The sequence below is a fragment of the Mesoplodon mirus genome (assembly GCF_964341445.2).
Source record: "Mesoplodon mirus genome assembly, chromosome: 7".
In the NCBI taxonomy this organism is placed as follows: domain Eukaryota; kingdom Metazoa; phylum Chordata; class Mammalia; order Artiodactyla; family Ziphiidae; genus Mesoplodon; species Mesoplodon mirus.
The window spans coordinates 130769030-130782569 of record NC_138983.1 but is presented as its reverse complement, the minus strand read 5'-3'; the positions used below and the strand labels follow the sequence as shown (position 1 = coordinate 130782569).

The 13540-nt window shown below is 49.5% G+C and overlaps 1 protein-coding gene across 2 annotated transcripts in view; it reads right to left on the bottom strand.

Annotated features, from left to right (window-relative positions):
- Positions 1 to 13540, bottom strand: part of UBASH3B (ubiquitin associated and SH3 domain containing B) — a 141577-nt gene that overhangs the window by 29305 nt on the left and 98732 nt on the right. Inside the window, exons 2-4 of one of the 2 annotated variants that reach the window (XM_082627730.1) lie at positions 5007 to 5064; positions 4066 to 4252; positions 2515 to 2713 (exon numbers count right to left, since the gene is read on the bottom strand). In XM_082627730.1, coding sequence (XP_082483856.1) covers positions 2515 to 2713; positions 4066 to 4252; positions 5007 to 5064 — 444 coding nt within the window. The remainder of the gene's footprint in view (positions 1 to 2514; positions 2714 to 4065; positions 4253 to 5006; positions 5065 to 13540) is intronic. The other variant, XM_082627729.1, reaches the window with a different exon arrangement.

Genomic DNA, 13540 nt, shown 5'->3' with positions numbered 1-13540 from the left:
ATTATAACCCCCCTACCCACCAACCCATGCTCAGCACCCCACGGGCTTTCAGTATTTGTTAAATGAATGAAGACACGTGAATGAATCTCCTTAAACCATCAAGGATGGAGGGTGACACTTCATCTACTCGCTGACAGAATCTGGGTCTGCCACACCTCTGAATACCATGACACAAGTTCTAGGGCAAAGACCTGATGGCCCGCTTTCCACACCGGGCCACCCAGTTCTCCGAGTCGCCAGCAGGGGGCCGCACCGGGGCCGAGAAGCCAGCCAAGCCCACCGGTTCTTGCAGAGAGGGCTCAGATGGCTGGGGAGGAACTGGTTCGCCCCCTTCCTGGCAGGAAAGCCAGCAAGGGCCCGCCTGCCTTTTGCTCAATATGCGCTTTATGAACTGGCCGCGTCCTGGCTGAGACCTGCTTCACTCACTTGTGAATGATTTGGGTTTTGTGGCTACAACATTCGATTTGGTTCTTGTGGGAGTTTTAGTGGTTTTGACAATAGCTACTGTGGGATGAAAAGAGTCACTTCCCTGAGGTGGAGGGATGGGAACAGGAAATAATCTGCCTATGAGGCCATTTCTCTGAAACTTTATGCTCCTGTGAAGGGGGCAGGCTCCACCGAAGTCAGAGAGCAGACACGAGTCCCTGGGGATGAAAGGGTGGAGGTGGGGCGTCTAAGGAGACCAGGCTCCCAACGCACAGAGGTGACCTAAGGGCCTGGGTTCCTCTGAGCGTAGAGACATCACTGTGATCCTGTTCAGTGATGCTGGGCCCTCACCACACTCTTCCTAGAGTCCTGAGCCCTACTGGGGGATTTTCTGGTAGAAAAGGCCACTGAGAAATAGGCCCCGAGCTGGGGATGAAAAGAGCAGAGTGGGACCCAGGCAGGTGAGGGGGAGGCCAAAGGTCAGGAGCCCAGGGAGCAAAGGGCGGGGCTAGCCAGCTGGGGCCTCTGCCAGCACTGCGTTCAACACTCAGGACCCGGGTGGGCAGCTCACACCCTCCGCTCCGGTCAGGGCAATGGCCCACTGGCCCCAGCCCCCTGCTCCCTCCTGCCTGCGCTCATGCCGCCTGCCCTCCTGCAGGGCCCTATTCCCATCCGATGGATCAGCGTCTTCCCGGGGTGACTGTCCTTCCTTCTGTGAAGGGGGCCCCACTCCATCATCCCATGGCGGGATGATGGCCTCTCTTCTCACAGCTCTTATGACGCGGTGCCTGGAGAAACCATCTCTTCTTCCCTGTTGCGTTCCTCACGGATAAACACACAGTAGGTGCCCAATAAATACCTGCTGATCGTGATTTCATTCTAAAGGGACCAAAAAGACTCCCCCCCGCCCCACTGTCTGTCCCACGGCAGGCGAGGCCCTTGCGGAGCTGTCTGCACCTGCAGTCACACAGGAAGGCTTTGCAAACCTCTGCCTCCCGTCCCGTCTCGCCGCCGCCCGCCTTTAAGTCAGCACACATCCTGAGTGTCCCTACAGACTGATTCCTTTGACGGTAAACCTCAGTTGTTAGCTTGAACTGAGACCTCCCATGCAAAGAGCAGGTGACATTGTAAAGAGGTGGATAAGGGCCCTTTTGAGGCTTAGGGGCCTGTCTACCGGGCTTCAGCGAGTCGAAAGGTGTTGGTTCAGTGGATTTGATTACTGCTGGATGCTAAGTGCTTCCACTGTACTGTCTGTGCTCTGTGACCCCGGTCCACACGGAGGGGACGGGGAGACCCAGATTAACACCTGCCTGGGATGGCGTTTGGAGGAGGAAAAGAAGGTTCCTTGGGAATTCCCTGGTGGTCCAGTGGTTAGGACTCCGCACTTTCACTGACGAGGGCCCGGGGTTCGATCCCTGGTCAGGGAACTAAGATCCTGCAAGCCAGGCAGCGTGGCCAAAAAAAAAAAACAAAACAACAACAACAACAAAAAACCCCCCCACACAGAAAAGTTCCTTATTTCTGAGCAGGGAGGAGATGGTGAGGCTGCAAAGGAACACATTTATAGTTCAATGGGAACAGTCATTTATGTACTTTCAACATGGTGTCAGGGAGTGGACACTGGGCCTGCTCTCAAGGAGGTTAGGAGAACTGTAGCTGAATTTTTTTTTTTTTTTCTTTTTTTTGCGGTGCGAGGGCCTCTCACTGCTGTGGCCTCTCCCGTTGCGGAGCACAGGCTCCGGACGCGCAGGCTCAGCGGCCATGGCTCACGGGCCCAGCCGCTCCGCGGCATGTGGGATCTTCCCAGACCGGGGCACGAACACTCTGGGGCACGAACACGTGTCCCCTGCATCGGCAGGCGGACTCTCAACCACTGCGCCACCAGGGAAGCCCTGAGTATTTTTTAAAGGGGCAAGAGGTGTGGGGTCCTGCAGGAAACGGCTGTGTTCTTGGGCACGTTCTGCCCATTCCTGCAGGACCCTCTACCTCCCGACTCTACCCTCCTCCTCCACAATCATTTCCTGTCCCTTTCCTTCCCGACTTTCCAATTCCCAGGGCCCAGGGCAGGCCTGGCAGCTGGCAGCTCACCGGTTTTGGAGGCAGCCTCCGCAGCAAAGTCGGCGGCAAACTTCTTGAGGACCTCTGCGCTGTCTTCCTTCACGAAGAGGCCGATGAAGTTGGAGGAGGTATAGAGCTCCAGGGGCAGCGGGGCTGAGAACTTACATTTCCAGCGACTGACGGTGGTCTGCAGGGCTTCCCCCAGGGCGTCCACCTTGCTGTCCTCACACTGGCAGGGGAACAAGAGGCTTCGTTCAGAGACAAGGGGAGATGTCTGCCGCTACTTACCTTTGGCATCCTCTGCCCAGAGCTGGAGGCTGCTAACGGAACTATCATTCCTGTCTGTGAGCAGGGAGAAGACTTGCAGCCTCCCAATTATCTGGAAATGGATTATCCAACCAGCCAATTAAACTGGGGCGATGGACCACCTCTCCCCTCCCTCTGTCCCTGCTCCGATGCGCTCCTCTGAGCCCCGCCAGAATGCAGTAGGGCTGGTCCAGCAGAAAGCAAGCACGAGGGACGTGCCAAGAGAGTGTACAGCACCCCACGATAGGTTGTTGTGTGTTTTCTATAGTTCTGCATCGTTTGTACCTTTTCTATTCCACTTATGTGATCCAAAGTTGACTCTATTTCCACCCCCATGATACCTGGGAAGAATGAAGCTCCAAGAGCTGCAATATCCTCCTCCTCCCCCCGCCTCCCCAGAGCGCTAGAAGAAAGAACGAGAGTGTCTAAAACTCTGAATGCTTTTGAGAAAGATCCTGGATGACTAAGAGGAAATGATCATCATTTTAATTTTCAGCATGAATGGTAAGAGAGGAGGTGTTAGGAACATATTTTCACCTACAAAAGGTGGAGATGGGGGAGAATATGAATGAGATTCTGGAAAAACAACCCCAAATATTAGAAAAACATATTGTCTTAAAATGCTACCATTCTGCTTCATCGTGACTATAGCTGGACACATCAATTCTTCTCCATCTCTGCAGAGAACCTAAGTAGATGAAATATGTTTACATTTATTGGAACGAGAGGGATTTTCATTCAGTCTCTGCATAAGCTTCATGACAGCTAGAATTACGGGCTAGGTAACTATGGCAGGGGAGACGTATCCTAGCCATCTCTAGAAAGATCTAGCATGGCAAAACCTGTGGATGGTGTGCAGGAGGCTAAAGTCGCTCCCCCATCTGCAGACTACGTTTTTCATCCCCAGTTCTCTCATGTCTGCTCTTTCCTTGTGAGAGGGGAGGGAGAAGACAGACAGGAGAAGCTAGGTTAGAGAATCCACTCCCCTTGTGGCTACCAGACCATTGTGTCACCCAGTGGGTCAGGCTTGTCCCCTGGGTCCTGAGGAGCACACGGTCCTCACGATGCCACACCAGACCCGGGGTGCTCCTAGGCCTCGGCAGGTATTAGAAAGAGGACCAGGGTGAGCAGCCGTGGACCTCACTGATTCCTCAAAGGCTCAACTCTGGAGCCCGTGACTGTTTCTACCAACATCCTGAGAGGCTCCCAGCTTTGCCTCCAGTCCCCCGGGGCTGGAGGGAGGCAGGCGCCCCGGGGTGGGGGGCTGCGGCTCACCATGAAGAACTGGCAGAGGGTGATGTGAGGGAAGATGTTGTGAGCTTTGTTCTTGCCGCAGATCTGCTTCGACTGCTGCCAGAAGTCGGAAAGCTTCTGCGCTAAGGGGCCAGTGGGGCGGAGGTAGAGGACGTACTCCCGGGGCAGGGGGTCATCCAGGAAGGGGTCGCCGACGTGGGAGAACAACCTGCCAGAGAGAGGGGGGCCGAGCACGCCTCACTTGAGAACCATGGAAGCAAAGGGAGAACTGACATCAAGGTCCATTCTGGGCAGCCTCCACCCCGCCAAGCACCGCGAGCGGGAGGGTTTTCACTTTTGTACTTTAAAAATCCACACCTCGAAGCTCACACTTTGTAACCAACTCTCAGATGCACCAACTTCTCTACTTCTGCCTGTCCTATCGCATAGGCATCCCACGACTCCCTAAAAAAATCCTAAGGCTGCTCTCCAGGAAGCGTTTCGGATCAACCCCAAATCCTTTCCCAGACCACCAGTACTGTTCCAGCCCGGCCTGTCCCTCCAGCTCCGTCTGTGATTAAACGCATGTGCCTCCAAAGATGAGGGAAGCTTGGAGGGTCGCCTTGTGGGGTCAGCCCTGGGTAGCGAGATCCTGGAAGGTAAGTAAGTAGGATATTTCTAAATCCATTTGCCTGATATCTAGGATGGATCTTTAAGTGAGTGGAGGAGCGGGTGGCTATCATGACAGAGGCTCTGTCTTGGAAATGCTCTGAATTTCTTTTGACAGCTCTGAGGAGAGCACACTCTGGGGCCAGGACGGGGGAGGCGAATGGCTTGATACACAGGCTGGTCACATGGTTTTTTGGATCCTCCCCCTTCCCCCGCCCCTGAAGGGCCCATTAGAGACAGGCTGCACATCCCTGCTCATCCACATGCACTTAGAGTTAATTACATACTATTTTCTCAATTTATTTATTTCATACCAACCAGTCACATGCTGCCTGAACACTTCTTCCTCCTGTGGATGCCAAGGCTTTTTGTCTGGAAGAAGAAATCATATTTCTATTGTTAGTATTTTTAGCCTCCTATCAGCTTTTCCCACTGCAGTGCAAGAGCTGGGTGTGAAGCAGGCACTGTTAAGCCTCCTCAAGGGTGTAGGGGAGACACCTGCAGCAGGGCATCCCCCCAGGGGTCACAGCAAGGCACAGGGACGTTAGGACTTGTGATTAATTTCCATGTAATTAGCATTGGATTTGCACGCAATTTGCACGCAGCCTAACAGCCCATGCCGTCTATTTTTAGCCATTTCCACATTAGACTTTTATTTTTGCTTCCCTAAAGGTTGTCATGTCTTGCTTTTCCTTCCTTCCCTTTCACCCACTCACTCTTCCTGACCCAGATCCCCTACAGAGCATTTTCTCATTCGCAGCCTCCCGGCAAAGTGTGCTAGAAAATGGTGCTTTTAAAAAAAATTTTTTTAATTAAATTAATTTATTTTTTATACAGCAGGCTCTTATTAATTATCTATTTTATACATATTAGTGTATATATATCAATCCCAATCTCCCAGTTCATCCCACCACCACCACCCTCCCACCCACCCCGCCCCCGCCACTTTCTATTAAGGCCATTGAGACTTGAGGTTAAATGCCCACAAGGACAATTTATCTGGTTTAAATCCAGTGCCTCCTCCCACTTTCCTCCAACTACCACCAGCAGCCTCAGACTGGATCCATCGTCTCCAACAATTTTACAGACATCTTTGGGGACGAGTAGCACTGGGTGAAAGGGGCTGGCTGGAGAAGGGCGGCTGTCACTCCCGCTGCGGGAGAAACACTCAAAGTTCTGTGCGTGGTGGGGCAGGGTCACAGGGTGGCGCCGGCAGCGAGTCACAGCCCTGCACACGAGGAGAGCGCTTCTGAAACGTCAGGTCTCCAAGAGCCAGATAGTTCTGGGTTTGTATCCAGCTTCACTACTCGTCTGTCCGTTCAGGCATTCAAGTTTATGTTTGCTCAGTACATACCTACTGAATTGCTATGACTTTGTCAGCACTGTGCTAGGCTCCAGGAATACACTGAAACACAAGACTTAGATGGTCCCTGCCCTCATGGAGTTTTCAGTTGAGCAGGCGTGAAAATGTCAATTGCACAAATAATTATTTAATTACAGGGGTGGTCGGTGCAATGAGGGGAGAGCACAGAGAACCCTAAGCACGTAGGATTGGGACACCTGATCTGGGCTGAGCCAAGGGGGAGGGCGGGGTGGGCTGGGTGTGAGGGGCTGTGGTGATGGAATTCACCGAGTACCTTTCCTCTACAGTGAGGAGCCTTGAACAGTGCCTGACTCAGTGGAGGCGATCAATAATCGGTTATTCCTGTCCCTTTATACTACCCCAATTCAGGGTCCTTGGGAGAGAGAAGAGAGGGCAGGGATTTCTAGTTTAAACTGATGCTCTTCCCAAGCATCCTTTTCCTGACTGGCTGCTGAACCCAACTCCTCCTGCCTTTTCTGGTACCTCTCTGGAGCAATGAGAATCAATGATGCTGTGACAGTCACAGAGGGTCAGATTGAAAGGGACCTAAGACATCAACTGGGGCCCCAATTTCTTCACATGACACAGGGGGAAATTCAGGTAAAGGAAGTCAAGTCACGTGCTCAGGGCAGCCTGGCTACGGTGAGTGCTGAGTGAAGAGCAGATTCCAGCCTGATTCAAGGCCAGCCTCCGTTGCTCTTTTCCACAGTCCAAAGAGAATACCTTCTTTTCCCCCACGAAACTCTGAGCACAAATACCAAATGATCAGAACAGAAAAATCTGCACAGCTAAGTAGAACGGCATTCTAGAAGACAAGCCTACTTACAGTAAGATGAGGTTATGAAGAAGGAAGACAGACTCCTCAGAACCCCTTGGAAGAGAAGCTGGTGCCGAAAAAGCTGGAAACACAGGAAACCCCCTCCTTCCCACTCCTGCATAAGGTGCTTAATTGTTGCCAAGATGCAAGCCCTGTTTCCTTTACCACTTACTAGACAATCAGAGGTCACCTGTTTTGCTTTTTTCAAATCCTCAAGCCGTGTACCCCCAAAAGAACACAAAACGTGGTCTTTTAGAGGTTAGAATCTTTGAGGGATTAAGTTCACCAAAAAAAGACCCATTGTTTCAAAAACAATTGGGAAAAGGAAAGCTCACTTGCAGTACGATGTGCTATTTATATAAAGGATCCAATTTTTTTTCCCTAGGCTCTTCCCCCAAAGAAAGATATTTTATCTGAAGTTTGATTTATTTTTCCTTCAGCACTAGCAATGTCCTCTGGAAGTGAAAGATCTCGTTAAGGTATGGTCCCTGTAACTCAAAAGCCAAGTTTTGGAGAGGATTCAAAGATACAATTGAGAAAGATAATGAAAGGTTTGGGTGACAAGGCTGTAGTGAAAGGCTAAGGAAACACCAATTCTTCTTTCTGAAGAAGACAAGTCTGAGAGGTCTTCAGCGTCACGGAAGCTTATCATATCTGTTGTAGCTTTCCTAGTGAGGGTCAGCCAAAGTAAAAGAAGCTTCGGCAATAGCACAAGGGGCTCAAGTTAGGTTCCAGAAAGAACGTCCTGGCAGTAATGTGCTTTAAAGTGGCTTTTTTGTTTTGTTTTATTTGGGGGAAGTTTCTAGAAAGTAGTTACTGATCTGAAACAGGTGTGTGATTCCCTAGGCAGGAGGCTGTAGGAGGAGTGATAGCACCGCTTCCCTCGGGTCCTGAGCCAGAGGCTGAGCTCTGCTACTCCTTCACCCACTGCCAGGCTGATGGTGATTTGTGCTGAGTCTGTTCCCAGAGTTCTGCCCACAAAACAGACTGAACACAGGCAGTGGCAGAACATCTCTCCGCTCCATCCCACTGAGGAAAGCCTGTTGCCATAGAGTTGCCACCTCCATGGTCCACCAGTGGGGTAAATGCCAAGAACAGTGGGGTGTGTGGGGTAGACCCCAAACACCAGGCTGAGCTTGAACAACTGCTACCCTCAGAGTGACTCAGAAGTCAGCAGAGCCCGCTGGGCAGATAAAGGGGAAATATCCCTTTAAACTCCAAGGAGAGTACTCCAGTCGTTGGATCATAGCAGCCATTGAGTTGGGACTTTCATGGTAAGAATCAGAGGGACATGTGAACTACTGAGGCTCTGCTATTACAATAGAGCACAAATTTGACTTCGGACCCTGATCCTAACCTTCCCAATTATGTCTAGGGTTCATTCTTAGCAGAGTGTGGAAAAAAAAAAATGATGCCAGCTCTAATGCCTGCTAATGATGGGGAAGAACAGCACAAAGCAGATAAAAGCAATGGCTCATCAAAAAACTCAGGCACGCAGCTGTGAGGAAATTACCCAGATGGGGAGGACCGAGTAGCACACACTGATAGCCTTGCTTTACTGCGGCTGCGAGGGCTGGGAGTCCTGCCACTGTCTGCCCACAGCTCGGTTGAATTTTGGGTCCGTGGTGGCTCTGGCCCCAGAACCATGGCTCTACCCAACCACCAGAGTCACAGTTTGTGGGAGGCAAAGCAGCATCCTTCCTTCCTCCCTTCCACCCTCCTTCCCTCCTACTTTCTTCCTTCCTTTCTCTTTATTTCCTTCTCCTCCCAAGGAACTCTTACCAGGAAACCAAATGTACCAATAAACCAAAAATAAAACCAAGAGTTTATTGGGTGTCGCTGTCTCAACTAAAGTTTGACTGGTTGGAGCCCTTTCAGAGACCATGGTCTCTGGTACCCTCGGCTGGATTCGGGCCCGATGAGTGGATTTGGGCTGGTCCCATGTCCGGGTCCAGCAGGATCCTCACTCCCTCTTCAAAACACAGGTTCTGAGCCAGACCGGAATCTCCTGCTTAATTGTCACCCAGGCTGACTTCCTCTGCAGCCACCCTGGTGCTCTGGTTCCACTGAGGTCTCTGACGCTCTCGGTAGTTCAGGTCTTCTCAGCCGAGCACCAGCTGTGTACTAGGCGCTGTGCTATCACCAGCAAGCAAAGAAGAGGGACCTCAAAGCGATCCTGGACCTCAAAGAGTTCAGAACGTAGATATACAAGCAGCTTCTTACAAGGCGATATGTTAATGGCCATAAGAGATGGGCCAAGTGTGCTAGGGCTGCTCAGAATAGGGATGCTAACTCAGTAGGGGGGCATTTTTGGGGGCCGAGGTTCTCAAACTGTCCACAAAGCTACCCTAGGTCGGGATACCACAGCAAACTCAGAGGTGCCATGGGAAATTGCTAACTTTGGAAGGAAACAAAGCCACCTTCATCATCTGTTGGGCATCCCATAAGCTACTAGTTCGAGGTAGTTACAGTTTCTTTTTTTTTTTAACTTTTTTATATTTTATATTTTATATATTTATATTTTATATTTTTTATATTATATAGTTGATCAACAATGTTGTGATAGTTTCAGGTGTACAGCAAGGTGATTCAGTTATACATACACACGTGTCATTAGCAAGTAGCTGCAATTCTTTAAGAATGAAATAAAGATATTATTTTTCTTTCAATTTTGTGTATTATTTTTTCACACGGTCCTTAAGTTGTTAGAAGCGACTTACTGAGTTGTTTGGATCTAGCTACTAAATACACAGAACCATTAGGTATTTATGTTGGTCTACAAGCTCTATGTAAAAATTCCTCAGACTCTAAGGGTGGTATGAACTAAGAACATTGGGAATCCGTTTGAGAAGAAACAATGATGAATCTGGATCTTAAAAGCAGAGTCAGAGCTGGCTAGAGAAATCCACAAGGAGAGAAGGGCATCTGAAGCGAAGACCACGTCCAGGGCTAATATACGAAGGTGAGAGACAGCACTGTATGGGCGGGGAAGGTAGAATTTGGTGATACTAGAGCAAAACCGGCAAGGCTTGAAGAAGGTAAAGATGAAGCTGGAGAGGGGACAGCTCACAAAGGTCCTTGTGCTATTTTAGAGCTTGGACCCGATTGTTTTATGCAGTGGGGAACAATGAAGGCATGATCAGATTTGCATGTGAGGGTCAGGTTTAAGGGAGATAAACTGTATGCTGGAGACTATTTAAAAGACCTTGACAATCGATCAGAAGAGGGACACTGAGTCTTGCACTATAACGAGGATGGGGATGTTGTGAAAGATGTCTGGGTTGTTGATTGAATGAAGCTCGGAGACGGGTTAGCAATTGTAGCTCAAAGGCCTATGTGGATGGCGCAGACACCCCTGAGTGAGAATGCAGGATAGAAACAAGTTTGGGCTGGGGTGGTAATGGGTGATGAGTTCAGTTACTGTCCCCTGGAGAATCTGGGGGTCTGGACTAACTACATCTAGGCCAAGTATCATTAACAGACTCTGGGTCTGGTTTAGGGTACCATATTCCGAAAGCTTTCTCTGTTAGCTTGACTATGATTCCTTGTCTCTGGAAGCCAGACACTTCTTTTAGGCTACCCACTGAATTCCTATTTCCTGTCTAAGGAACACCTTCAGCTCCAAACTTGTTCAATACTGAGGTCATTAAATACTCAAGCTATCCCTGGCTTAAGCAGACAGGTTACCCAGACCCCCAGGTTCTAGGCTGACTCATCTTTCACTCATAGAGGGGAGTTAATCCCTTACTTTATTGCACTTGACAAAACTCAAATATCAGACACCTATAGTGAAAAACAACCGGCAGCATATATACTAATGTAAATAGTAATATATTTCCTCAAAATAGTAAGACTGATTCAATTAAGTAGAAAACGAATTTGTTCAACTTTCCAGTTACCTGAAGTTGTTCGGTCCTTGGCTTTGGTTTGCTGGTAGATGCATGCTCATGGCCTTGGCATCCCATCTGCTCTGTGCATTGGTTCTCTGTGACTAAGGACTTATTTGTGCAGGAAAAGAGGCAAGGGGTCAAGTAGGTAATCCTCCAAGTGGGTAAAGCTGCCTGTGCAACCAAAGTTAAAGTGTATCTATCTTTTGTGTAGCTAAGACAATCTCAACTTTTAGAAACATTTGAAGCTAATATAGGATTTTTTTAAAATGTTCTCAACATCCAGGATACCAATTGATAAATTTGCGACATCTAATACTGTGAATCCAATTAAAAGATGACCCAATTAATCAGATATCTCATTCCTTTTCCAGGATCTGCACTAGACCGGGGCAAACAGATAGAATCCAACTGCTATTTTTCTTGGTTGGAGAGTCCAGTCATATAAAGAGGCCACTGGTGCCACTAAGCCAAATTGAGGAATTCTTTTAGAGTGTATCTGCAAAGCAGACAGTGCTTTGTAATGTGGTTTTAGGTGGAAATACAGAGGCTTTTATTGTGCTCCATGAAGAGTTACCTACTCAGTGCCAGCTTCTTTTTTTTTTTAATTAATTAATTAATTAATTTTTGCTGCTGTGCGCGGGCTTTCTCTAGTTGCCGTGAGCGGGGGCTACTCGTAGCAGTGCGCAGGCCTCTCATTGCGGTGGCTTCTCTTTTTCAGAGCAGGGGCTCTAGGCATGCGGGCTTCAGTAGTTGTGGCACACGGGCTCAGCAGTTGTGGCTCACGGGCTCTAGAGCACAGGCTCAGTAGTTGTGGCGCACGGGCTTAGTTGCTCCGCAGCATGGGGGATCTTCCTGGACCAGGGCTCAAACCTGTGTCCCCTGCACTGGCAGATGGATTCTTAACCACTGTGCCACCAGGGAAGTCCCAGTGCCAGCTTCTTTATGGATGATTTGAGGCAGCTTGAGCCTGCCTGCAGCTGACAGCTATCCTGAGAACAAAGTGCAAACAGGTAACTCTGCATCTTTGTTCTCTAGTAGGAGAAAAATAAGGATAAGGAAGTCCACAATTGAAGGCCTTCTATGTATCAGGCACTTAGACGTTAAGCCTCATGACAAATGGGGAAGCCGGTATTGTTAGGAGCCTCCCTGGATCTGGGTGGCTCTACCCTGACAGGTCAGCTGTCCAGTCACCTCTGTGGTGGTCCCAATCCAGGGGCTGGTTCTGGAGGCCGTGACCAAAGTCTGCATCAGTCAAAGGAGTATATTGGGGGCTTCCCTGGTGGCGCAGTGGTTGAGAGTCCACCTGCCGATGCAGGGGACGCGGTTCGTGCCCCGGTCTGGGAAGATCCCACATGCCGCGGAGTGACTGGGCCCGTGAGCCATGGCCGCTGAGCCTGTGCGTCTGGAGCCTGTGCTCCGCAACGGGAGAGGCCACAACAGTGAGAGGCCCGCGTACCGCAAAAAAAAAATAAATAAATAAAAAATAAATAAAAAAATAAAGGAGTATATTGAGTAGTCAAAGCATGAGCCTAGAACCCTGGGCAGCATCTCAGCCAATGGCCTCCAAACTCCATCCTCTCTGGAAACCCAGGGGGAAGTGGCCCCTAAACCTCTCACTGGGTGTGATCCTGGAGATCTGGGGTGCCTTCCAGGTTGTAATGGGACTTCATGGCAAGAGGAAGTATCCCCCATGAGCAGAGCCCCCCATCAGGAGCAGTAGGGTATGAGGATGGGGTGGATGAACACAAAATACACAGCAGACCGGAGTCCAGGCTCCCCAGTGGGCAGTGACGGGAGATGCTTCTACAGTAACCAGCATAACCCCCTGAATTCACATCCTGCGGCCCCCTCACCCATTACTGCCTATTAATCGAGACTTCAGTTTCTGATATGGTTACCCTCTTGGCTACCAGTGGCCAATAAGATCCTTACAGATTTAATCCCACCTTTAATTGATGATCAGAGGGCAAATGAACGTGGGGGAGCGTTTGAGGAGCAGCTAGGAGCTACGCAAGCCAAGGAGGGGGCAGTGGTGGTATTTTAGTAAAAGTTAAATAAAAATAAAGGACAGGCCGAATACTGTTGCCCCAGTGGGTCCTTGCAGCTAGAACATGGGCGCTGGTTTGCAGCTGCCATTTCCCCAAAGGAAGTCATTTTCCAATTTGGAGCTTTAGTTTTTTCATCTCCAAAGAGGAGGTGATGAAACTGCACACAGGAGGTTGAGAAAGAGAGATGGGACATTTATAGAGTGTTCTGAGGTCCTCAGAAGCAACTAAAAGTGATAAATTGTGTCTGTGGCGATAAAGGATCTTGAGACCATCCTGTCCGTTCCTCCTTAGGACCAGACAAGGTTGTACTTTCTTCAAGGTTGTATCTTTGAACGAGTCTTCCCTGTTCTTAACAGACCTTAAGAAAAGGGGATTCAACAATGGTTTTTTTTTTGCTTAATAGCCCTTGTGCTCGGAAAGTCCTTCCAACTGTGCCCAAACTTATGCCATGTTTTCTGTACCTGGTGGAGTTGGTCACTCTTTCCTATATAACAAAATCATTTATTCTATCACTTTCACACATGGGATTCTGGCTACTTCTGGTCACCAAGGCCAGTAAGACAGGCTTTCAAAGAGCCTGGGCAGTTCAGTCTAGCAAGTACATCTCCAAAGTCTTTGCTGGCTCTGGTCTCCTCCCTGTGAAGCTGAAGTAGGGGCAGTGAGAGGCCCATCAATACACAGAAACCCTAATGGCCCGACCCATTTCCTTCGGAGGAAATGCACCTAATGG